The sequence below is a fragment of the Spea bombifrons genome, chromosome 5 (genome assembly GCF_027358695.1).
Source record: "Spea bombifrons isolate aSpeBom1 chromosome 5, aSpeBom1.2.pri, whole genome shotgun sequence".
Classification (NCBI taxonomy): domain Eukaryota; kingdom Metazoa; phylum Chordata; class Amphibia; order Anura; family Pelobatidae; genus Spea; species Spea bombifrons.
Genome location: NC_071091.1, coordinates 59,677,739 through 59,705,725, shown reverse-complemented (window position 1 = coordinate 59,705,725; position 27,987 = coordinate 59,677,739). Strand labels below are relative to the sequence as shown.

At 38.8% G+C, this 27,987-nt stretch overlaps 1 protein-coding gene across 4 annotated transcripts; it reads right to left on the bottom strand.

Annotated features, from left to right (window-relative positions):
- Nucleotides 1-70: 70 nt before the first annotated feature.
- Nucleotides 71-27,484, bottom strand: TMEM245 (transmembrane protein 245). 4 transcript variants are annotated; one of them, XM_053467253.1, is made up of 19 exons: nt 26,795-27,484; nt 19,678-19,795; nt 18,738-18,839; nt 18,196-18,309; nt 17,080-17,268; nt 16,541-16,710; nt 15,371-15,394; nt 11,912-12,016; nt 11,265-11,347; nt 10,280-10,370; nt 9,798-9,830; nt 8,836-8,934; nt 7,788-7,919; nt 6,270-6,392; nt 4,881-5,026; nt 2,139-2,239; nt 1,468-1,642; nt 504-698; nt 71-235 (listed from the first exon to the last, which is right to left on the bottom strand). In XM_053467253.1, exons 1-19 carry the CDS (start codon nt 27,434-27,436, stop codon nt 190-192), a joined length of 2,688 nt encoding a protein of 895 aa, XP_053323228.1. In that variant the 5' UTR covers nt 27,437-27,484; the 3' UTR covers nt 71-189. The 4 variants fall into 4 exon arrangements, with proteins under 4 accessions (XP_053323228.1, XP_053323230.1, XP_053323229.1 ...); XM_053467255.1 differs by lacking the exon at nt 9,798-9,830; XM_053467254.1 differs by lacking the exon at nt 15,371-15,394.
- Nucleotides 27,485-27,987: the final 503 nt, after the last annotated feature.

The following is a 27,987-nucleotide window of genomic DNA, read 5'->3' as shown; positions in this document are numbered from 1 at the left end:
TTTTACACAAAGTAAAACTCGTGTTCAGTTACTCTTATGAAATCCATTCAGGACAGATCGTACAAAACAAACACTCCCTCGCTGTAGAAAGCATGGCAACATATTTGCTTCAGTACAGGCCATAGAAGGGATCTTAAAGGCCACCTTTTGTAAGGTTAATGTTGGTGATATCAAGATAGTTTCAGTTTATTATTCGTTTGCGGATTTCATTTCCTGAAGATTTTCTCTGAATGGCCTTAAAAAAAACAAAAACATTTTTTTTTTAGCAGTAACAACTTAATACCTTATAAAAACATTTTTTGACCAATTAAGCTAACAGGAGGGATGAGCTGGCTCTTTTAAAACTCAAATGTATCTATTCATGCAATAGGATATATGCAGAAAACACATGGACAGAGTAACAGAATATACAAAATTCAGTGGTCTGTTTAATGAGCTACACCACTAGCGCATTAAAAGAGCAAATTAATAGGTAGACTAAACTAGACATACAATCGACTTACCGGGGAAACTGTAATGGCCATGGGGTTGATGAAGGCGTGGGCAACGTAGACGTTGGGCTTACAAGCATCGCACGATAGATGTTAGAGGCAACCACCAGTATGCAAAGTAGAATAGGTCCAAAGATAGCCCCTTCTAGTCCAAGATAATATGCTCCTCCAGCTACTGCCAAACCTGTCAGATATGGGTGACCTCCTCTGTTTTGAAGAGGAAAAAATATTTGATCACTAAAAATTACTATGAAGGTGCACAATAAAGTGTTGCACAACGCATAATGAGGAAATTACTTATTTGAGGTTACAATAATAATTAAAAAAACCCAAAGGGGGAATATGTGCACTCAGCTGATGACTCCTATCCACAATGGCAACTCTCACCCAAACTAATGCCAACAAACTGACGACTCAACTACACTGAGACAAGCTCATGGCGGCCACACGTTTAAACAAACACCATTCTTAGCTAAACACACAACGTTTTCTGAGCAAATAGACAGATCACACTCAACCACAAACAGATCACAGACAGCCCCATAGATCACCTACATACACCCGGGCTTAAATATACCATACAGATTACTCTTAGCCACACTGACATACACCCAAGCATACATACCACTCTTAGCCTAACACATGTAGTATTCTCAACCATGCAACACACATTAAAAATGTATGACATATCATCTTAAAATCATTCCTAAAAATCTGTATTGTCGTGCTATGTAGATTTTTTTTGCAAACGAACAATTCTCATGTCTGCACCACCTTTTGTAACTCACTCCTTAATATTGTCTATTTTCTTGGAATAACAAAAAAAAATCCAACCTAGGGACCATGCTTCCTACATTATCGTTAACTGCACAAGCAATGAACAATTTCACTGTACATTTAAGTGGGAATACAATTGCTGATTTTTCCCATTTACTTTCTGTTTCCTACTGAAAAGCAAAGTGAAAGGGGCACTCACCCAGATATATCTGAGTAAATTGCTGTATCTACACAGTAGGTTGGTAACAAATGGCACACAAGCAGCAACACAGCTTTACAGCTTTCTCCTTGGGCAAACCACAGGTCCAGCACAGCAGGTACAGCTGCCCAATATGTCCCCAAAAACGGTACTGCTCCAAGAATTGCCGCCAAGGCTAAGGTACAAAATAAAGTACAAATAAGAATCCAGCTTTGTTGAAAACATATGTGCACGTTGTAACTGGAAATTGTGAAGAATGAAACATATACATGCAGGTACAATAGGTATGACAATACCACAAATTGCTTATCGTGTCGGAGAACACTACCAACCAACTGCCCTGTGTTTGATTATATGGTATCACTCAACAATTCCAGTGGGTGCAAATGCTTTTACTACTGGGCCCCCTTAAAGACCATGTGCCGATTTTGGCTGTTATATTAGGGTGATGAAAGATCTAAGTGTGACTTTCGCATGATGTGTTTCCTCAGAGGTGACCATAACCTTCCTTGCTATATTGGAGATGAGAAAATTAACTAAAAGCAAACAAGAAAATAGAAGCAGTGGAGGAAGCCAAAAGATGTTTGGTATATTCTCATCTATCAGTGTGAATATGCAGAAAACATGCAATTTTAAAAAGCAACAGAGATATAGGTGCACAGAAATCTTACCAGATGGTATAAAGACAATGTTTATCCCAAAAATAGTATGAGTGAGCCAAGTATATAGTCCGTAGAAGCAAGCCATTTTTAGGGACGCATCAAACACACCCCTAAAAATGAAGGACAAATGTCTAGATCATTCACCATCCACAGTCAATAGCAGGTTGCAAATTTTGTTAAGCATATAGTGTATAGGGTGGACTTTGTAGTAAATCTATTAAAATAAACAAACACTGGTTGTAATTTTGCATTCTTACACAGTTATAGATCTGACTAAGAAGATGACCATCCTGTACCTGGAGTGAGCAGAGCACATAGTCACCAAACATAAGCTTTTAAGATAAAATACTGCTTTCAAGAAGCAAGTTCCAGTGATGGTTCCATTCTCTGATAGCACAAGGATTTCGTAAATGAATCTGCCAATGTACCAAGTGTAAAACGCATTGTTCTCTTTTGTGAAAATGTCCAATTACTTACAAATGCAAATGACAGTAGTTGATGTTTACTTTTAGAAAAGTCCATTCGAACATAAGGCTGCATGCTTCAATCTTTATCTACTTATTTTTTGCTAACCATTTACAGTTCAAAAAGGTTCACAATAGACAACAGCATTCCTTCAAGTAAGTTAATAATTAAAACAGCAGGATCCACGACAGGCAAGAGATATCCTTATTAAAAGACACAGTGTTCACTTACATACTATTTCCGTCCCTACTATAAGCAGGAAAATTACTGCTTTACTCAGTGTCTACAATTTTCTTTTTTCCATGTCAAAAAAATGTAACAGGCAATATCAAGCATATGTAGGGAACGAAAACTTTGTTTAATAGTTAAACCACCTTGGATGTAAACTGATATGACATGTAAATCTCGTTGTTAGTACAACAGTTTTGTCCAATAAAGTTGCAGCACTGTTCAGTTAGTGATCCGCAGAATAGAAAGCATAAATATAAGCACCCAACTGTTTGGCCCGTAGGCGTATAGGAATAGGAAATAGATGAGCAAGACCAAGGCAGGCCCCTGTGCATGCACTCATGTGAAAATATCGCACATACTAAGTTGCACTGACACAACATGCAACTTAGTAATGTGCAATACCCCCACCCGAGCAAGCAATATGGGAAATGCAAGGAAACAAGGCATGGGACATGAGAGAAGAAGACATGCCGTAACAAACAGGAAGGAATGGCTTGTGCAAAGATGTGCATGCTGCAGGCGTAGAAGCACTGGCTGAATAGGAGCTCTTGATTCAGAAAAAAGAATGTGCAAGCACCTGGGGGAATGGTGCTGGTCTGAATAAGTTACAGTACCGGTTTCTTTCTCAGGATGACAACTTGCACTTACTTAACAGCTCCTTATATTGCGGGCTGCGTCATAACTACAACCTATTTTACAATCATTGCTAATAGCTTTCAGGTAGTAAACAAGCAACAATGTGTACATGATGACAATACCTGGGAACTCTCCAGGTTTGACCTGGAATCCCTGGATGAGGCTTTGCTTCCTTGGGACTCTGTGTAACTTTCCTCTTTCTCTGTGACCGTGCCCACTCAGCGCCTAGTTCCTCTTCCCCACCCAAGCAAATATGCACAGCTAGCCCGATCCCACACATGGCTAGCCCTGTCCCTTTGCCAACCACTCCCTCTGAAGAGGGAGAGCTCCAGGTAGCCAGCTCTGGGAAGTTCCCAAGTATGATGATGACCCAACACATCATGTCAGTGCCAAACGGGATGTGCCTGGTTATATATCTTTTCTACTATTCATGCAAAGTGGAGCTTATTTATACAAATTGTAATTGGGGGTAACCCAAAGAAATCAAAGTCAATAAAAAATAATATGATTTCAGCTAAATTAAAAGTAATCAATTAATTTGAATAAACTACAAAATTCATCAGAAAACAAATGAAGAGAAAAAAAAAAAAAAGTTACAAATATCACTGGTGATGAATCAGTTACTGACTACAGAGTTCCCACCATATTCTAGCGATTTACAATAAGAATATAAAGGATTGAGATTTCTACACTAACTAATAAATATGACGAGGTGGTAACCTGTGAAACATCACATAATGGATAAATCAGTGAGTACTTATACCAAGCAACTGTGGTGCAAGGTTTTAAAAGTGGTTTTATTGCCACAGAAACAAAGAGATGCTCCCATTGAGTGGATCATTTTGTTGGTTGCTGTGGTGTCGAGAGCACTCATAAAACTATCAACTAGATCTTTATAATGAAGCACCACTGATAATTTTAAATAAAACATTAAAAAACTGCCCCTCTCTGGGTTTATCATTTATGTAACATTTTATTCCTGGATCCTTGGTGGTAAAGCAGTCTTCAACAACAATCTCTGTACGAGACGATAAGCCGGTATGAACGCTCGCGGCAGCTACTAGGTGGGCCAGTTGCCCTAAATACTAAGCCAAGTTTGAACATACCGACTATAAAAACAAATGAATCAACTCCCACTGAGTTTCAATTGGACATTCTACTGCACTTTAAAGCAATTTCAGAACATATATAAAGCTGCAGGAGTTGAAAAAGTCACATGTTAAATACAGTACATATTCACCGAAACATAATTGGATGGCACTTTGCTTTTCAGATCCCCCGCAAGTTAATGATGCAAATCATGGTTTGTATACTGCAACTAGCTCAGCATTGCAAAGAAAAGTCATGAATTTCCATGTTCCGACAATCAGACAACAAAAATAACTACCTTCCAGGCAATAGCTATTTGATGGTTTTTACCTTATGGCTTCTTCAACTGACTGACCAATGATATTGGAGGATGGTCCTGGCTGAGATAGTGGGGTGAGACTTATCACCCATTTCACGGGTTTGTAGTACTCGTCACTTGAGCTTAATAGGTAAAACAGGGTGGTCAGGAAAATCACCTGTAAGACAAATGTTTCACAGTAATTCCGGTGGACCATTATATGATCGGGGAAGAAATGGCAAACCATCGTTTTGATTAAAAGTCATTAAAAGGAGCACTACTACAGTATTTAACGTCTCCTCTGGCTGCTTCTACCAATACTAGGGTGCATTAATCAGGACACATTGTAAAATGCATTTAAGTCCATGCAAATAATAACTACAATGTGCACCAAAAATAGCACTGCAATTTTGGACACTAAAATGTTCTTTTAACAAAAGTAAAAGCATTTGAAACAACATAGTTACATAGTTAATAAGGTTGAAAAAAGCCCTAAGTCCATCAAGTTCAACCCTTCTACCTAACCTTCCTACTCTTGATCCAAAAGAAGGCAGAAAAAACCCTAATTAAGCTACTTCGATTCTGCCATCAGGGGGAAAAAATTCCTTCTTGACTCCCAGAGGCAATCGGATTTCTCCTTGGATCAAGAAGCTCTAAAATATTAATGTTATTCTATTTATATCCCTGTATATCATAAAACATAAATCCTATTTGCATATATCTTATTTAAGGTGTACATAGCAGAAAGCGTTTTTCCTGTCACCGTCCGGATATAGCAGTATAGATTAAATAAAATAGTTGAAACACTTGCTTACTGGATCTTGATATTACGCAAGACATTGATGGCTTAGTATTTATGAAGAAGACATGTTACAGTGCTTGAGGGATGAGAAAACAAATCCAACAGTGTAATTTCAGCAATTCTACAGATACAACAGCTGGCAATTATACAGTAGTGACAGCCCATTCAGGCACAATATTCTATCATTTATATTGGTAAAATAAATATACGTGCATAATGTTGAAAAGGATTTTTACTGTGGAGGAACACATTTTCTGTTTAATTAAGTCCAAGCACATACACAGCAGATGTGCAAATACAGATTTTATGAGTTTTAGATTACACAGGTACCTAAGGGCTGACTTTGTGACTTGTAGGAAATTCCATGTGGAATCAAACCATTTTGTGTCCAGAAAAACAGTAATTGCTTTATAATGTGTAAAAAGTATACACATTTCAATCTTCTTGCATATTACTCCCTTGTCTACCCGTTATATAAATGACATTATAAAGGTTAAGATTTCTATTCATCATGTATAGTTAATCATAAAAATACCACTCCGACGTCCTAAATCAGGTATACTTAATACTTACTGCATCTTTAGCCTGGCAGAACGAGTGCCACGTATAAAATACATACCAACGATAACACAAAGTTGAGGAGTGCTGTGCCGCTGTAGATGATGACAGTAAATAACGTGGTTACAGTAGTAAAAAGAAGACTTAAATTACGACTCATTACAATCCAAAGAGACTCCAGTATCTGAAAGAAAGGAAAACAAACCTTAAAAGTGATCTACAATGAACTTGGCACGTCAAGCCCATGAGTCTGTAAGCGTTCAGACATTACAATTTTATTATGTTTAAGAATTCTCTATGGATGAATTAATAGAGGTAATCAAATGCACAATATTACCAGTCTCCATTACGCAAATCAGACCTCTTATTTAGCACATTTCTCACAACTTAACTGGTCATTTTAGATGTGTCCCCACAAATGTTCTCTTGTAATACATTTCTTTATACACGTGCACTCATGGGACACTAAAGAATCAACCTCCTTCCTTACATCTTTTAACACATATCTTTACTCAAAATCAATCTCTCTCTCTCTCTCATAACCTGTATACACACACACACACACACATTATATATAGCTGGTCCCCATTTTGCAGCTATAACAGCTTCCACTGATCCAAGATTTTGGAGTGTTTCTGTGGCACCTTTTCCCCATTCATCCAGTAGAGAATGTTTGAGGTCAGGCACTAATGTTGGACGAGAAAGTCTGGCTTGCAATCTCCCTTCCAGTTCATCCCGAAGGTGCTCAATGGGGTCGAGGTCAGGGCTCTGTGGGTCAGTAAAGTTCTTTCACACCAAACTCATTCAAACATGTCTTTATGGACCTTGCTTTGTGCACCACCACTATATGAACAAAAGTATTGGACACACCTGTTAATTATTGAAATCAGGGTTTGGGCTAGATCCAATGAAGGAAAACATCCCACAGAAACACTCCGATATCTTGTGGAACGCCTTCCCAGAAGACTGAAAGCTGTTATAGCTGCAAAGGGGTACCAACTACTTATCAATATTTAATTGATAATGTCTATGTATTTAGAATGCAATATTATCAAAAGTCACTGTTGGTGTAATGGTCAGATGTCTTAATATTTTTGTCCATATATGTAGTACTTGCGTGCGGACTTAAAACAAAAAAAACCCCCAAACCTCTGACCTCATGCTACACCCCTCAACATTGCAGGTGTTCAAATTAGGACTCCTGCATTGGGGGGGCTAAGAGCCAGGAGTAGGGCCAGAGGTATGGCCATCCCATCCCGTTACGGAAGAGCCCCAGTCTTAGCTGCAGAGTCATTAGATGGCCAAATAGGAGCTGCAGTGGAATGCAAATTTAGAATTTGTTTGATGTGTAACACTGTAAAGTAATAAAAATTATTTTGTTACCATGCTATGCAACACTATTAGTAAAAATATTACAACTGATCAGTTCTTTTAAAATGTTACCCGGGTTACAAATTTCAAGATACAAGGCGTATTATGGGTTGACGACTTTTTAAAAATGTTTTTCCAAATCAGCCATACTGCCTTCATTATACAATATGTCCTAAATGTCACTCTAAATAATGAATTAACACTTCACCGAGAGAAAGGTTTCAATGTTTTCATGAACGAAGGAAGCTATGTCTTGCCAATCCAAAATTTCTCCCAACCAACTGTTCTGACGTTGTATTTGCATTCGCTGTCCCTTGTGTCTTCCGGAATGTGTAACATTCTAAGAAAAAGGGGAAAAAAAGAAGTTTAAGATGGTTTGTTCTTTGCTTCGTGGAATTATTTTGGGCAGCTACAAACCTTTTAGGTTTTTATTTGGATACATATACTGACACTTAGGTTGGCGTTCCTCGTCCTCTTTTTGGTTCGAGATCCCTGTTAAGATCGTATAAAGCCTACCGTTTCTGAAAATAGATATTGAATTGGTCTGGAAATTCAGCCATTATTTTGTTGTCACTGTCTAAACTTCCCCTGAGGTCCCTTGATGTGGCATGAGCGATTGTGTGTTTTGGCCAAAAGGCAATATTACATTCTCATGTTTTATTACTGTATATGTCTTCAGGGTTTGTCTTGAGTGCTGTTCTGCAATGCAAAGTATGTCTCTGAATTTAACTTGCCAGTACGCAAATAAGAAATTATCATAATTCACTACATTGTGGGTTTTTTTCTACAAAATACCATTTAAAACTTTTTTTTAAAAAGCAATAAACGTTACACTCTAAAGAAATATTTGAAAAAACACTACAAACGTCATTTGGGAGAAGAAAAAAACTACACAAACTACAAATGGATTTGAGGTCCTCTGGGCTTTGGTTTTAATGCAGAGTAAATCTGTTGCGTTTTAAATATTCTGTTTAGGTTGGAAGATAAAGTGAATATTTTTTTTAAACATTTTTTTTTTTTTTTAGTTTATTAAAAACATTAACATACTTGAATTCTGAAACAAAACTTTCTTAAAGCAGTGTCTCCATGGCATAAAACTTCCTGATGCTCTTATTATATTGGCCACATAGAATAAAATGTATTTTCCACAGTAATTTATGCTTCCAAAATGTTATGGTTTAAATTTTAAGAATAGTTTTCCAGCAAAAATGAAAATAATGTATTGTATTATCCATTTGATATTTTTGCAAACTTACTTTATTGACCCAGGAATGATACAGTCTGTCCCAAAGCTCCAGAACTTGCTTCTCAATCACTGCAGTATTGTTGACTTTCTCCCCCAAGATTTTATGAAGCTACAAAGAAAACACTAAATAAACAATGCAGTCCCAGAATTAGTGGGAAAACAGTAGTTTCCCCATAAAACAGTAACACCCGACCCATTTTGTACACCCACTGTATGCAATGAAGGTTTCATGCACAAGCATGCAATGTTGGTTACTCATTACATTATTTCACATCTCAAAATAAATGTATCGTAAACATTAAACTTGACCGGGGTTTACCCAAATATATCCAGGCTCTATGTTACATGAGATTTACAATAAGGAACTTTACATTAAAATAAAAGTGTGAATAAAGATTGAACTATTCTTTAATTCTTCCACTCTCAACTTTTTGTAAGATTACCCAAGAGGGCATGGGAAGCCTCTCAGATGTTTCTATATTGTTGGGACCATCATTATGCTTGCAGTGGGTTTACACATGGAATCAGGATAAGAAACTAGTTCTTGTAGCTGCTGGTTTAAAAGGTGAGCAGAGAAAACCCTTGTTGGTATGGTTTTCTCTTCCGCTACCACATTCATCCACCTTGTGCTAGAACTGCAGGATGCAAAAGCGCGGGAGAAGAATGAACCGCCCAGCTTATTGTAGAGTATTTACACATCAGCCCCTCACAGGAATTCAGAAAAAGGTGTCTACTACAGATTCAGGTTTTGAGATTCCACACACTATGAGAATGTGAGTTATATTAAAGATATTCAGGGTTAGGCTTCATTTGACAAACTCAATTAAAACACACGCACAAACAGTTACCATCAGGCTCTACAATGCTCTAAACACACACTAGTTCAAAATGCTTGGCTTTGGATGCTGTGAATTGAAAGTTAGAAGACATTTTTAAGACTACAGTGAAAGCATCTACATTGCAACCACGTACTAGAATTTTTGATGGCTCGGCAAGTGCCTTTGTCTGGAAAATAAATGCAAATGTCTTTTGGGGAAAATTGTTTTTGAAATTAACCTACTACCAGCTAAACCACAATATCAAATGCAATCCCTCCCAGAACAAAGCCTCATTTTGCCCAATACGGTTCTCTACGTAGCAAGAAACAAACCGCTACCATGTTATTGTGTTTCAGGTGAGGAGTAATTAAGCAGCACGAGTCTACATAAAGTAAAAGCTTTTGATTTGGTTTAAGATGTACTTGTGGTTGACAGCGTGGGGTATTTTATATCCCATACTATTATCTCCAATCTTTGTAAAAACATTTAGGAAATACTAGAACTATCATAATATATATGATTCAATAACCTTATTTCCAAGTACATATGCTTTTGTTTTGGGGAGTTTTCTGGTATGAACTTACACTGAGATATAAACACAAATTACATCAATAACAAGGCTTGTTCGTGAGTTACCTTATGGGTAATCCATTCTCTTCCATACTGATACACATTATTAGCAGCGGAGTTGAGAGCATTCTGGATAACTTGAGCTTCGGGTAGCCAACTGCAAAAACATTTACAACCAAACTTATAACCATTTAAACATACTGTACAATAATGCAAGACATATTCTACAGACATGATTCCTGGGCTGCTGGATACTCACGACAGCATGCGCCATATTATAGTATACGTTCACAGTTGTACTCATAATGTATGTCACCTTCCAAAGAAACTGTTAATGACTGGGTGTCCTCTGTGTGCATTGGAAGTATGCAGCCATAAATGAGGTTCAGCTACTATTAAAACCCTGTTTCTTTATTGCTACACTTATCTAATACCAGGCATTAAAGGGACTGCACCTACCACACTCTTTACAACAGATGGTTTAGATGTGCACATGCACTATGCAGATGCATGTAATCTTAAACCTCTAAAAGAATTATTTCCCCCCAAAAATGGGCTTTTAACCCCAGAGATGTAATATTACATCCTACACAACTGCCACAGATTGCAACTACAATCAGTGGCGGGAGCTCTGCTCCTGGCTGCCCATAGCCAATAGGAGCCACTTCTGTGCATGTGATGGCTTGAGAAGCCAATCACATACTGCCAACAAATATCAACACTGCTGTTGGCAGTGATCGCTGCCTCCCACTCCTTTACATGGATTGTGAAGCAGAGAAGACATAATATACCACGGAAATGGTGTGTTCATGAAATCAGGACAAACACCTACATATATCTAAATTTTTATGTAAAAAAAATTTGTTCTAAGGAAATCTTCCTGTTTATATTTTTTATACTAAATTATTTTCCATTTAAAAAAAAAATAATAATACATCTTTTAGACACTTGACTTGATTTATGTACTTTTTTCTCCTTAAAAAAAATGACCAATTAGAAATGCAAAGTGAATTTTCTGTAGTAGATCTCATCTTCTAGGATAGTATCTTACTTTGCCCATTCAGGATGGTTGGAAACAGTGTCATTTATAAGGTTGCTTGTCACTGCAATGATATGCACACTTTCTTCATGAACCTATAAGAAACGGAAGGGATTAAAAAAAAAAAAATAAATAAATAAATAAATTTGTACTGGTTGTGGAATTGTATTTGTGCTAATGCAAGCAACTATGTCAATATTTAGGTCTCTTGTTATTATGTATTTGTATACATGATTTGCATGGATCCATCAATAAAGACACAGAAAACATGGGTCCCTTCTATTGAGAATTGGCAGCCAGTTAATAGCAGATGAAGAATTTGCTAATTTGGGGGAGTAATTTAAATGCTTGTGTAACACAGATCTGCAATAGATGGGAAGGAAGGCAGCAGAGAGAAGTGTCCAAGGGGCTTTTAATGAGACATTCTTTGCGTTACATACAAAACACCACATTTATGTTGTATACCATAAAAATGGCACTTTTTGGGGGGTTAAAACTAATTTTTTTTTTTTAAAATGTGCTGGACATGAAAATACATATTTACACAAAAATAATAAAAATCTTCAGTTTTGTTTGTCTTGGGGCAGACGTGTTTAAAATCAAAGGAAACATGCAATATTTGAAAAGAAGAACACCTCTTGGTTTGTAAGTTACCGCACCTTGGCTGTTAGAAGCAGGGCAAGCAGAAGAGTTCCAATGACAAGCAGGAATATTATAAATATGCTGATTATTTTGTCAAGTGATTTCTCCAGCCAGACAATCATCTGTGCAAATGAAAGGAAAGACATGAATGAACAAAAAAAGTAGCAGCAACCAGATGATTCAATTCCACATGATATAAAGGAAAAGAACAAAAAAAAATTGAAAAAAAGGAAATGAGATTAAAAGAATAACTTGATTTATAGAATATATTGAATCATATGTGATACGATGAATCTGAATGGACTACGATCAGTTATTTCAAGAATCTTTCACTTTGGCTAGTCTTGTATTAACTATGAAGACAGGGGAGAACAATACATATACCTCCAAAGCGTACCTTGTTGCCCAATTCTCTATCCCTCGGGTTTTTTCCCCTTGGTATGAGCATATCATAGTGTTTTACAGCGCCCTAGTAATGTGTATAGAAACAGTAGTCTTTAGTTGAAGCCAATATCTTTTATTGGGCCAACATAGAAGCTTTCAGGACATGAGAGGTCCATCTCTTTCCATTTAAAGAAGAAAAAAAAAACATCTAAGGTACTGAAAGCTTATGTAAAGTTATATTGTTTTCTGTAGTTTCTCAATAAAAGGTTAAACTAAACTTCAACTACAGACTCATTTTTCTCTTGGGCCAATATAGCTATACCATTTTCCTGTGGGAAAAGCAAAAAAATGTGTTTAATATTCTTCTAAACAGTAATCAACAGTCAGAAGTCTTGGTAAAGCCTGGTCTTCTAGCCACAACTCTAGATGTCCCACTGTAGTCCATTTGAAATGCCAGGATACATGCAATATACATTGAACCATTTAGAACTAGTTTAATACATGTGCCAGTTTTGTAAGGGATGGGAGAGCCAGCAGGGAAAGTGGGCACAATTCCCACATTATTTCATATTAGAACATTATTTTAGAGCAGGGTGGTATATAAATTAGATCAAGTTAAAAAAAAAAATACTGATGGAGTTAAAACACTGAACTGTTAAATTGTGAAGAATACAGATATATACATACAGTACGTGCACATGTTTTGACACATTACACCTAATAGAAATTTTGGAGAAAACAAAAAGTACATAATAAATATGAAATAAATGGTAATATTCCTATATGATATAATATACGATAGCACTAAAAAAATAAGGATTCCCCAAACTGTGCAAACTGGCTTAGCTCCCCTAAAGGAAACATTGAATAAATCATTGCGTTTGCAAACTTAAGCCAGACCTCAGAAAAAAGCTTTTCACCCCGACAAGCTAAAGAAAATGGCAAGGGAAATACTGCCATCTAGTGATAATATGCTGGCCTAACATTTGTATCGGATGCTTATTAAGTATGAAGGATGATTCCCCTCTCATAGAATCACAATGAAGAATGATCAACGCATGCACAAATTGAACATGTTTTCTTATGGACAGAGAGGCACTGCACAGTCTCATCAACATCAGTCATCGATGTAGCAAACGATCCAGTATTTGTCAATACGGTCTGGATGGGAATCAATAGCAAGATACGTGTAAATCGTAATGTAAACGCCATGAACAGTCCTATGAAAGGCTCGTTTCAACTCATGTTTATGCAGCATTAGCCATATGGCAGAAACGGCAAAGGCACATAGGCCAAAAACTTAACAGAAAAACCACAATCCCTTTTAAAGGCAACCATTAAAAATAAATGCACAAATCTAACTAATACAGTACGGTCATATTTTATACAGACATATGATATGTTGCATATTAGAGGGTCAGAATGGTGTGCTGAATTGTTCTGAATTCTGAAAAACGGTTCTATTAACTAGCTCTGAAAATATTTCTGAACAGTCATTTTATTTATACGTTAGCAAATCTTAATTACAAAATGCTACTTAAAGTGTCCTGGCTGCTCACTCACTATGGTTAAATCAGTCTTTTCACTAAGGTATTAGCCCGGAGTTTAACAGCTTTCTGTTTTTCTAGGCAATTTGGCATTTACATCTTCAGGACACCCTATCGGCTGTATATTTGAGGGCAGCCATAAGCAAATTGGAACAGCAGCAACTTGGCATTCCCCTTTGTCATCAACCCTGTGGAAAAGCTCATAAGCAGAGATGGAGAGTAACACTATATACCTCAGAGAGGAATAGTTGTAAGACAAAGATATTCAGAAGAAACATACAGTCACACAGACTGGCCCATGTCTACAAAAAGCAGTCAGCCATAGAAACCCTGTCAAGAACAAGGCCTCCACGCTCTTTTTCAGTATGGTCACGGAGCGATTATTCTCAGCCTACTATTAATGATCCCATTACACTGCTTCAGTCTCACTTTCACAGAGATCTATCCAGTAGCCAACAAATAGTGATAGATATTCCTTAACTGTATTGGGATGTTACATTTTTAACCTTACATACCTTGAAGTAACTTTGTGAAATGTATATAAAAATGGCTTCTTGGAAATTAAAGGAAATGAATACATTATGTAAATGTGCCTTTGAATTATTATAAAATAATCTGGCAACAAATATTACATGGCTCATCGCTTAGTAGAAATAGCCTTCTTCACTCTACTGAATGCACCTGGAGCTCCAGGACAAAAAAAGTTACATATGATACATACCACGGTTAATGATAATGAAGAATACAAATTTAATACACATTTACACTGTTTTGTATTTAAAGAGAGCTGTAATCATCCATACAATATTCTCCCTCAACCAGCAATGATAAAACAACTTTTGCTTTCCTTTCCTGGGGTAGCTCCAAGTGCTGTTTGGGGAAACTCAACTAAATTCATATTTTAATATGAAAAAAGTAATCTGATCTCTATCTACTACTTAATCATCTCAAACTGAGACAGCTTTACACCCTTAAAAATGTGTGAAAAAGTTATTTGTGAATTATTTTCTACGCATGGAACGAGAAGGTCTCTTGGCCACAATGCCTTAAAGCATACCTGGAGTTAGTCTCGTCTAGGTTATCTTTCACTTCAGGCCACCATCTAAGAGTTTCCACGGGTTTCAAGTGACTAGGTTTGGCTTAATGATAGCTCCACTGACCCCACCGATGCACTTCAATTTTTATTTAATGTTCTCCGTACCACCTATGTTCTCCCAATAAAACAGTGTCTTTTCTAACATACTGGGGGCACCGGACATGTTGAGCCAATGCCTACGGCCAACTGTAGAATACTGCCATGAATACTCTTTGAGAAGGCGCAATGTAAGACACAGTAGAGATTAAAGATTTAACACGTCAAAACACCACACATTAAAAATAGCTCTGTATATAGAATAAGTATGTTACAAACAGTTTGGGAGGTAGAATGTTTCATATAAATACAAGCGGAGATTATAGAAGTTATGCTAAGTATCCCATTTGGTGTTAAAAAAGGACAGAAATCCACATTAGAAAAACACACAGTTCTGTAATCTGTTGGTTTACCTGCTCATTAAGCCAATGCCACATCTTTATGTGGGGAGGGGAAAGGGGAAGTGAAAAAGGGTGGGAGAAGAAAAGGAGAAAAGACAGTGGTGCATTAGTGAAAAATGCATTCATATTTTGGAAAGAACAGAGGGCACAAAAAACCGCTAAGACACAAAAACAGCAAATATATAGCAAAATGAGACTATATATTTTTAACAAAAGACAAAAGGGATTTCCAAAATTACCCATATTTGCATTTAATGATAATCTAAATATAAGGGTAAAACAAGCCATAATATAATCTACACACATTTATTGCCAATTAGGCCACTAGTCAGTTTAACAAATCTAATGATCTTAGTCAATACTCAATTTATGGTAAAGGCTTATTTAAAGAGTGCAAAAGCGAAAGGTCACTGGTTGTGTGTTTGCAAAACAGCACTACTTTTACAATAAAGGCACATACCCCCAAATTAATGAATCCAGTCTGAATTTAGAACTACACTATGATACCAACCCCATTGATGTGCTTTGCATCACCAGATATAGAAGAGCAGCTGCATGTTTACATTGGAGATGTGGCAATTTTGCAGAGTGGGTGGTAGATAAACACAAACAGCAGAAGAGGTACAGACTAATAAATTGGGGGATTTAAATATGCATGGGATAGGCATACGGCTATCCTGAATCGAAGAGGACCAAGGTTTTGAGTATTTACACTAGCAAAACACAAGCAGACTAGATAGGTTCTTATATGCCATCAAATTATATGTTTCTCTGTACATATTGTCAAACAAAAACATGAGTATAGACCATTGTGACCATGGTCTGGACAAAACCCACAGCCCCCCTTATTCTCCCTCTCAAAATTTACTGCTGGCACTATATTATACATTTATCTAGATTTATGTAGATCCTTCATTGTTGATATAAATGTATAAACCATTCCCAGCTCTACGTGACCTTTTTAGTCAAATAAAAAAGGTGGAAAACTGAATGAGGACTTGAAGACAACCTCTATGCAAGGACAGGGCATCTACAGATGTGAGCAAGACAATAAACATATGCAATGCAGGTAAGAGTGTCAGTATGGTAATTTCTGTCATGGTGTAAGGAGGCTTATATAGTTTTCCCAAAGTATAGTCTGCAACAGAAAATGCTTAATGGTTTGTTGATATGTCAGTTTACCTTAGTATCCACTTTCAGAATAAACCGTCCCAGTCCTCGAATTGGTCTGGGTGCCAATGCCTCTTGTCGTTCCTTCAAAAAGTCTTCTACCACTTCCCACCAAGCGCCAACACGCTTTACCAAGAAGTTCACCACGCCAAAGTGGGTCATAAGCTTCTTAATGGCAAACACTGCAATCGAGGGAAGTCTGTTATTACAGTCATCACATAAAGGTGACACTATAGGTCACATCTAATTCTTTCTGGAAAGAGGGATATTAATAGGGAGATCAAACAAAATAGCAAAACAGCTATCTAGCTGTGAACAAACAGAAATCTAAACATCCACTCAAATGCAACACTGTGCGAATACAGAAAGTATATGAAATATAATGGGGAAAAAACAGTTACTACAGCTTATTTAGAATTGACTATTCTCTGTTTCTTTGAAAAAAATGTAGGTTTACTTTTAATTATCAGAAAAAAATAAATAAAAGCAGAAAATGAATAAATAACACGGCTGATATAAACACCAGGGGAATGATTTTAAGTGGTGATCACCTGCAATAGGCACTGGAAGCAGCTGTATTATCCACAAATTGAGCCACAGCTGTACAATGACAATAGCCCAGACGAGGAGCACAAAGTAAATGTCGCTGGTTTTCTTCTTTCTTAAAAAGGCACTGATGTCACTTCTTTGTCTCCTGCCATGTGGTGTGCTGGTAGGCGAATCATTCCTATCCGTCTCCACTAAAACAATGAGACAGTGGGAAAAAAATCAACAGGTTATATTAACAGTGACATTTTAAGCAAAATGAAAAGCTGCTATCTTGAGTAGCTTTATAGAACAAAGAGCCATATCCTAGCAGCCCTCATCGAGTAGGTGCTGCTCATGTTCTCATCTAGAGCGACACAGTGTTTCAATACATGACTCAAAATGTATGAAAGCTTTAAGAACAGAAACATATCACAGACTTTTATTTCAGCGTCAGAATACAACAAAGTACACAGCATTAAATAACAATTACTGATCACTGGCTACTAGATTATATAACACAACTACATATACTAATATTTTCCCTCTGCCTTCTAGCTTTTCCTATATCAAGTTTTCTGCAAGCCTCCATCTTGCCACACGATCTCAACACAAAGCTTCTCTCCACCTGCTCCGTAAATTGCTTTTCTACAGATGGATGCCGTCCTTGAAGATTTTTGTATAAACTTATGCTGGCCAGAAGACCCACAGGGAATGTTCAATAACATACTTGAGTGCACAGAACTGTAGTTTCACATTATTCTTGGTCTTAACCAAGAGGAGTGAAGGATTCATTTTTAGAACATGCGTTTTGAAGAGATGCTGCTTCGCGCAACCACATGACTCTACAACAAACCTACTGGTGTGAAAAACTCTGCTGATAAAGAAACCGTAGGTGGACATAGAAAAGAAATACAAATCTTACCCACATCTATACATGTATTCAAAAGTTAATCAAGGTTCCATAAAAAAATAAAAGTTTTATATCAAAATGGAAAAAATTATGATTTATACCCAATTGAGACCATGGTACACAATGACATATTTGGGTTGATGGTGTCTCATTGGCTAAGCTCTTAACGCAGAATGTGTTCCTTAAAGATCAGATCAGTACGGAGACGATCTTTTGAGTGTTTAGTCACCTGCAGATTGTGATGCAGAGGTCTCCTCCTGTTGTTCCTCAAAGCCGGTAATGGATATTGCCATGGCAATGGTCGAGGCCGCTATGGTGATCATTTGTCCAGGTAGCACCGTGCCTGAGAAGCAACTAGATTCTGATTAACGCAGAACCAAAAGGATCAACAAGAAGATCTGAACATAAATCTGTTTACATTTTTATTAAGGTTCTGTATTTCTCTGGTAAAAAATAAAATCTACACATGAACTCTTACTTATTACATGTCTTCATTACCCCACTTCAGATATGTAGTCTACATATATATATATAATACTTTTAAATGGTACTGCAAATTCATTTTCAAATGGCTAATTTTTAAAAAGCACAAAATCCACTGATGTTCCAAGTTGCGGGTAATGTCACCATTAAGCATTTAAACAAAAGTTACATTGTAAAGAAACCCTATAAAGCAGAATACTAGGGTTGTGCTTCTCACACATTTGCCATCCCACAGAGCCTTCTGATACAATGTACCTTTAATAAATCACTAAAGCATGAAGCCCTTACCTGATGACCCATGTGCATGGTGTTTCTCATGAAACGCACCAACAGTCATGAGGAAGACAATCAGAAGAAACACAGGAATCTTCCAGGAGCCAGCAACCGATGCTGTGAAAACATAGAGAATGCAGATTTTTATGTAATTTAACAAACACACCTGTTTAAACTGTATGACCATCATGTGTATAAACAAACCCAAAACGCTTGATTTTCAGTTTTCACCCCAGTGAGATTGATGATATAAAACTCATCTTCTCACCATAAGAACCGAACCAGAAGCATTGCCTGCCTCTTCTGTAGGGATGGTCAAATCGGTACTTAAAGTGGAAGTTTCACCTATCCAGCTTTTACAATCACTTCTGTAGTTTATTCACTAAAACAGGATTTTAAAGAAGAGTTTGTGGGACAGTTGCAGTTTCAACTTTGAAATCCATTATGAAGCGCCTATGCCGACGGGTTTTTCCAGGACTCAAGGAGACTTTCCAGATATATTACTTATTTAACTATAAATTGTGATTATTGAATAAAAAATTGACAATATCTTTTTGGTTGCTCATTTAATAGTCAGGGAGCTGACGTGGTCACCAGCAAACTCCCCTGAATACTCCCGCTTTAGTGAATAAATCCAAATATGTTTTTATATAAACTACCTTTATTTCATGGTTGTTTTATTATTAGTGTAACTATGTTAGATACAGTTGGGGATAATTTATGCAACACATGCTAAGTTAACCATTTTCCTGTCCTGAACTGGTTATGAGAGGTGGATAAGACAGGTGATAAATGTTATCATTGGTTCATATTTTTTGTGTTCTCAAATTTTATTAGCCATTATTTATTATAACTTGTTTCTGGTCCATCCAATGTTAGTCTAGATATGGCAACTAAAAAAGGACAAGTTAAAAGAAAAATAAAATGATACCAAACTAAAGAAAATATTACATACCTAAATGAAAAAGCAGTATGAGCCAGACAGGGATGGAAATAGCAGAGAGATATCGCTGGGTGTCTGGGTTCCATTTAAACGTTACGGCCAGTGCATAGCCTACCACCAGCGTCCATATCTACACAAACAAAAATCATAGTTACGACACAGTTTACATTCTTTTTTAAATTAATGAACTTTATAGTATATTTATGCCCCTATTTAGGTACATACTTGGAATATTAAAAAAAAAAAAAAAAAACTATTCATTGGACTACATGGCTATTAATACTTTCCAGCAGGGTTGATTTTAAAAAAGGTACATCCAGTTTTTATAAGCTACCTCAATTTAGCCTTCACAGAAGAGAACAAATGGTGTACAAGAATTGTTGTATGCTACCTGACACGTTACAGAAGACCTTTGCCATAACGTTTTGAATGATGGCATCTCCACACTAGGTGAGTACGTTTAGTAAGTGTGCTTTATGGAAGTGTTACAGCAACACATGGGTTTCTAGTCTGATGAACAAGCTCATTGGAAAGCTTTAGGTATTGTATCTTTATTAGAAAGATGTGGAAAAGTCTCCCCTGGGGTCTTTGGTTGAAGTTGATACCCTTTACTAGGCCAACAGAGTAACCTTCATAATGCGACTTGACTACGAAAACCAGCTGAGGTTTTAGATTCCAGCTCAGCCGTCCCATGCCGAGAACATTTTAAAGAATAAAGTACAAATCCGGCTGACCCAGATTTTACTCAACATAAACATGAATCAAATGTGGTTCGAGTAAATAAATGTCAAACAGCAACGGGGAGAAGCATTCCAGATGAACCCAAAGGCTTGCTTGAGGCTTTACAAGGACTGAATTTATAATGGCTACATTTAAGGGAACTGTGCCAATTAGTCGAATAAAACAAATTAACACAAAACATCACGGAACACGTTCCCTTACATGCACACGTTTTATTCGCTAGCATTCAAATCAAAATATGTGGTAAGCATGGCTATGAATAATAAAAAAAATGATAGTTCTAGCCATGTGAGGATTTTTTTTTTTACCAAATAAAGCAACACTGTGGTATCCATGACTCCTATGTAGAATTTTTATTAAGAAAAAAAACACTATTTTAGCTATACATCGCATGCCATTTAAATCTATAGTCTCCTCTTTCACGCCGTTTACATTATGGCCAGATTCTGTTATGATTATATGTAATGTGTGGAATATGTATTGTGAGTGTGCAGCAGTGAAGGACCAGGTAATGAGCTTTTTAAATTATTATTTATAATCAAATAATGTATTAAACACATTTTAATTTGTGCATTTGCCTTCATGCTTAGTTGCAATAGGTGCCAAACAGTGGTGAAAAATGACATTTTTGAAACATTTTTCAAGACGCAGTCACAAAGGTGTGAAATGTACACAAGGTATCACTAGGTAATTTGGTCTGCCTGCCTGCACAGCTATGGCTGCCAATCTCTAACATCACAGAATGAGCATTAGCTTTAAAGTCTTCTGGTTTACTCACAAAACACCACATTGCCTCACACCTATCACACATCATTCCCATCAGACAAAACACACTGCCCAGCACTGTGTATTAGAATTTACTGTTTCACTGGCACAGGCATGAAAGGACTGGTTGGAGTAGCTGAAGGTGGTGAGCCTGCTGCGATGTTACACATAGAGGAGCACTTTGGAGAAATGGAGGCAACTGTAATGTTTCATTATATATGTAAGCACGTAATAGACTTGATTTTCCAACATAGCTCATCATACTCATAGCTGGGAACCTGCAGTTTCACCCAGAAGCTTAAGAAGTAGTAGGTAGCGTAGCAGTGTTTGATTCTGCCCAATTCAGATCCCTTTAAGGAGATATTGAGGTAACGTGTGTAGGCCTGCACCAGGAGTGGGTATAGCAGGTCCAGAAGAAAGAGGAAACAAAGAAAAAGGAACAGAGGAAAAAAGAAAAGGGGAAGGGGCAGCTGAATACCATTTAGGGCTGTCCCCAGAGACCCCAAAGATAACATCTATCTTTGTCGCTGATACCTACTGCACCAATAGCTAAATGGAGGTAGCCCCTGATATTTCCCCAGGACAGTTGGAGCTCTAGCCAGCCAGCGCTAGTTTGTTCCTAGATACATCCATATTCATTTTACAATGAAACCAAATGTAGTTCACCAGACTTCTTAGCTGATGCCAACAAAAGGCCAAAAGAAACCAAAAACAATAGAAGTCCCAGTCTACAGCAGAAATGCTGGACTTTAAAGCCATAAGTGTATATTTAATTTAAATACAGGAGAATTCATCTGCATAAAAAAAAGTGAAAATTATTTCTTTTAGCACTGCTGCTTAAAAACCTGCTGATGGAGGCGATAAGTTGCCAGGCACATTTTTCACAGCATTAAATGACACATTCTTTATATAGAAACAAATCATGACAGATATCCAGAATCAGGTTGTTCAATACCTGTATATACAGTGCAGTCTACAATGGTAGACAGACATAAAAGATATAATAAAAGTATGTACTGTATTGGCCCGAATATAGGCCGCACTTTTTCCCCCCACATGAAGTCTTTAAAGTGGGGGTGCAGCCTATATTCGGGGTCTAGCGCCCAACGCCCGGGACATGCAGTCCCGGGCGCTGGGCAGGCAGCGGGGTTAGGATACAGATCCCCCGCAGCGGTGCAGGGGACCTGTATCCTACTCTCTGATATGCTCAGACAGCCTCCCCTGCCAGCACTTTCCAGGAGCCAGGATTTTTTTAAAACTAACAGTTGGTCAGGAGTGATCTTCTGGTTGTATACGCGTATTGCGTAGATGCCCCCCGCCGGCCCCGCAAGACACCCGGGAGTCTGCTCCGGTAAGTCGGGGGGGGGCAGAGTGTCTTTAATATTTTAAATGACCTCACGCTCCTGACTGGCTTTGTGATTGATATATAATATTCACAAAATGTTTTCATTTCGTTTGTTTCCTTTTAAGTGAGACAGATCCTGTTCAAAATGACCCAGCACCCTAGAATGAAAAGGTTAAGCTGAACTTATCAGAGGAATACCATTGCAGCAAGCCGTCCAAACGTTTGAGGCGCATCGTGTTCCCGGATCAACTGCTGAACAATGAATGGAATTTGAATTGCAAACGTTTCATACAAATCATGGTTTTAGCCACTGATCTTCCAAATATGAATGCCTATAATACAATTCATTACACATACTGAGTAGCTCTTGATCAAATATCAAAAATGATAGTGGAGAGGTAGGCTTGACAAATTTGTTGTGAATCTAGGCGCCAGCTAAAAAAGTCAGGAGCCAGGATTTTTTTTAAACTAACAGTTGGTCAGGAGTGATCTGATCACCAGCCCACTTACTAAACTCACAGCATTTGACCTGGAAGCACCCTGGACTTTCACATGTGGAGACCGATGAACCCTCTCCCCCTGTCCCTGAAGCTGCCTCTGGCAGCTGGGACGCAATTGCTGGTCTATAGACCGGCCATTGCAGGGGGAGTCTCTTTGATGACTGCTGTAAGCTTCCATGCCTACAGGAGCCATCAAAGGGCTTGTGGGGGCTCATTTTTGCTGTTGCAGCAGCAGAGCCCCGTACAAAACAGGAATTAACCCCTACAATGCAGCGATCACAGCATTGAAGGGGTTAACGCTGCACTGTTGCTCTCATGGAGCGATCAGGCAGCAGGGGGATGTTGTGTCAGGTCCCCACACCTGTGTGGGGACCCAATCAACACTCAACCCCCTTTCCTGCATTGATCACAGGCTCGGGGGGTATTTTTTTTGTAGATGTAGCAGGCTGACAAACACCTGCCGCCTGGGATTTGTCGAGCCCTGGGGTATTCTATATGTTCTATACAGACTTAGCCCATTGGCTCACATTTAAACAAGCATTATCAATTGTGATACTGTAGGTGCAGTTGCGTATTGTATGTTTACAATATACAGCACAACTGCACCTTAAGTATAAGCTCACTTTGTTCATTTCCTATCCAGAAAACCTAAATTGCTAGTCCACTTACTTACATATTGTTGCTGGTCATGCACACAAATTCATAACCAACACAATAAACTTTATTTTAACCATCTCCTGTATTTCTTTATGTTTTTCTACTCCACAATACAAAAAAAGCTTAACACTATTGGCAGTTCTGTTTTTTTTCGACATTTATATTTTAAAAAGGGATGGTTTAATGTCCCTGACAGCCCACATAAAGAATGCATATTAAAGCCGCTCCCTTCTTCTACTGTGGTCCAAAGATTCTCACCACTGATGGCCTGCTTCGAGAAGTACAACTTTCTGTGCACGTATATGGGGGGCTGAAGAGACCCCACAACTTTCTCCGAGCCAAAGCTGGAGCAGAATAACAGTAAGCATATTTTGCACAAAGAGCTATCTTCGGTTGAAAACAGCTTGTGGGTGAGGAAAGGGGGAACAAAGGCGGAACAAGCATATGGGGTGATTCTGTAGAATGCATTTGCAAAGTGGACACCACAAAAATTTGAAAGGAACCTCTCAGCTATCAGATGGATTAATGTACCTTTTGTAGTGAGAGATACACATTTTAGAACACCAAGACAGAGGGGCAGAAATGTCCTACTCAGTAAAGCAAATAATCTAGAGGAAAGGTTGGAAATCGATACAGGATCTGTAAATGCTTCCAAGAACAGGATTCAGCCGGAACAGAAAGGAGCAGGTGTTGAGATGTACTTTATGGATCCGTTATCTTTGAAGGGTGGGACGAAAAAAAAATTACAGAGTTAAAAAACCGAAAGATAGTAATAAATTAAATGTATGAAAGAAATAAATTAACTGGAAAAGACACTTGTAACAAAGCCAGTGAAGTTCTCAACAGTTCATTGTTATTACTTCACATATATCTGGGCTGTCCTATACAGAAAAAACTGCAACTTATTATTTTCATAATTGATTAGTTGGCCGATTATTTTTTCGATTAATTGGATAAAGAAATAAATGTAATTTTTTCATTTATTTAAAATAATTTAACAAACAGGATGTTAAAAACAAACAGCAGAATTGAAAAAAACTTTGAGAATTGAGAAAAATGCATTTCTTGTTTTTATTTCCCAACCTGCCCCCCCAGTTATGCACATATGAGCCCAGGCTTGTCACACTGCCTCCCATATATGACACTTTGCTCTCCCCACATATGTCGCTCTGCCCTCCCCACATATACCCTATATGTCTTATACCCCTTGATATGCCACTGTGCCCCCTATGTCTTATACCCCCAGATATGCCACTCCATCCTCCCCAGATATGCCTTATACCCCAGTATGCCTTCCTTATACCCCCAGATATACCACTCTGACCTCCCAGATGTCTTACACCCACCAGATATGCCACTCTGGACCCCCAGATATGCCTTATACCCCCATCTAACCTCTATTTGAGGTCGGAAAAAACCTTCATTGCTCTGAAAAAACCCTCATCTTATAATAGATAAAATTGATTCAGCTAATCGATAATGAAATTCGTTGGCCACAATTTTCATTATAGATTAGTTGTTGCAGCCCTAATATATATTTACATATGTGTAATGCAGGTTTCGGGAAAAAGCAAACAAAGGAAAGTTAGGAAACCTAAAGTAAAAGGGTATCTCAAATCGGTATAGCAATTCTAACTGTAAAGCCTGGGACAAAACAGGAAAGTTGTTAAAAGCACTTTGTGTGAATTTCTGTGATGGCACATATTAACTATTTGGGGGGCTTCTTTGTTTTGTTTTTTTCTGGTGTTGTCACCAATCCACACAGGGTTTAAGAGACATGTAATTCTAGGAACAAAATGTCTTCTTATTAGCAGCAAGGACCGGGAAAGACAAAAACACAACAATCTGACATTTATAACGAGTGCAGAAAGCAAATGGGATTAGGCATGCTTCCAAATGTTCCCAAATAGTTTTTTTTGCATGTTTGGTTTAGACGTACAAAGAGCAGAAAGGTCAGTACAAGAAAATGTATTCATTGAACTGCGAGCCTCCAAGTAAGCAGAATATTGCAACAAGTTCACCATGTACTGTATTATAAAAAGCCAGGCCCGGCTATCTTAAAAAGGCCCTGCATGATGCATGGTTAAACCAGTGAGGTTAATATCCATGAAATCTCAAACCTTAGCTATGTATTATATACGGCCAATTCAGCCCTTCAAGCAGAAGATGCTCACAGGGTATTTGAACGGTGAATTGGGAGAGTTTGAACTCAGTTTAGTGAATGAACCCCAGAGCACGTGAACTGCATTTGCATTCACACAGCTAGCCCTAAACAGAAATGGGGCAGGATACATCCAGTATATATTATGAAAATATAAACACGGCCTACTCATCTGTTGGGTTTTTTTTTACATGCGTATCTACAACAAAGCCATTGCAGAAAAACACTTATTAGACTCAAATGCACTTTTACCCTATACTGGTCATAGGTGGGCAGCTACTGCAGCATCTAGAAGAGGGTACCTACCAGGGGTAGGCAGCAACATTTTTAGTTTGCCATTTGACCAAATGCCCCATAAAGCAATGACCTCGACAAGGCTTGTCACCGACACTGGTGACCAAGTACGGATACTATGCCTACCCCCTGGTTTTTGCAGACCATCTGCCTGCTCCTCAATGATTACTAGACGTTAAAACCTGGTGCCAAGCCAGCAGGGACCAAGCTGGCCAGTCACTGAAACACAACCTCCAGAACATCTCCTACAAACAGGAGCATGAGTGGTGGCCACAGCCCATCTCTTTCAAACATTGAGCCCGTCCATCTAGCTTCAGATGGACCGATGCTAAAATATTAAATGCTGAATTACCCAGCAATGTAATGTCGCCTTATAGTGATGTGCATTCAACTAGTAGAGGAATACCATATAGTACAGCACGATAACACTATACATCTACCAGGTGAAGGAATGCCATGCTCAATGTACGAAAACTGATTCCATTGCATGGATGAATATGGGGCATTATCACCAAGGAACTTTCCTGTGACTTATTACGTGTGTTATCTGTCACCTTTTAGGCCAATGGCTGTTGCTGTCCAAGGTGCATCTTTTATTACCTTCCCTTCCCTTCGATGGGCAGCATAGAGTGACTACGTCCCCATTTCCCCCAATCCCGTCCTCACCCACAGCGTGCTGAAGTACTCCAGGGCCCCACAGATCGCCGAGCACAGGTGCCCCAGCAGCTCTCGCACTCCCAGGTAGCTGCCGGCCCAGTACAGCAGGTACACAACGGGGGCTCCGGCCAGAAGGGGCACAAGAACACGGAGTCTGCGGCCAACGAACTCCCCAGCGGCCTCCAGAGAGTGGTTGGCGAAGCTAACAGGCAGCAGCAGGGTGGCCAGCACGATGGGGGAGCCCTGGCGCTGGAGGCGGCACAGCCAGCGGCGGCACAGGCCGGTCAGCGAGCTCTTGAACGGGTGCAGGAAAGTGCCACACAGCGCAGCCCATAAGAGAGGCCTGAGGAAGGCCTCGAGGATGAAGTAGACCAGCACGGCCGCCCCACAGCAGCCGGCAGCGAACAGCAGCGCTCCGGTGTTGTAGAAAGCCTGTTTGATGTTTCGGTCAAAGCGGAGAGGCAGACCGGGCGGCAGGGGGAGCAACCCCGGGGGCAAGCGGGAGGTGTAATGGGACAGGGTGTGGGCACCCAGAGGGGTGCTATCAGCCGAGGGTCTGTGGGGAGAATGGCTGTCATCGCTGGGCTCTGGTTGTGTCGGACTAGAGGAGCGGGCATGGCCGGTCGGCAGCAGCTCCTCATTATCAGCCATGTCTGAGGGCGGCTCTCCCTGTCACTGTGCATCCCTCCGGGTACTGCCCTACGCCCCGCCCCAATGCTTCCACAGGTGCCAGTCTCGCCGTTACTGTACACATTAATGTGCCACTCCCATTGGGAGGAGGCGGGAGTTTTCCCGGGTGGCTCACCCATTTTGTATGACAGTACGTGCCACGCCCACTTCCTGCAGCGCTTATGTTTTGCGTCATATACAGTTAGTTTGTCTAAAGGAGAAAACAACCGTCAACAGAGTGAAGCATTGGGCTACCTTACCAAGATTATTTGAAATATAATGACCTATGCCTGAAAGACCACCCCTGGCGACACCCTTCTTTAATAAACTTTAACCAAAATCCTATTTTATAGTGCAGCAATAGCGGGGAAATGAATTACCATATAGAATATATCTACATGAGCATCCGATATTTGATATAGCGGCAGAAGTACTTGCCCGACTAAACAGACACAAAAGCTGCATCGTAGAAGAACGACTGGTGGTTGTGGTGGTGGATGGAGCCTGACCCTCCCTTCCTTTCCTAGTACCAA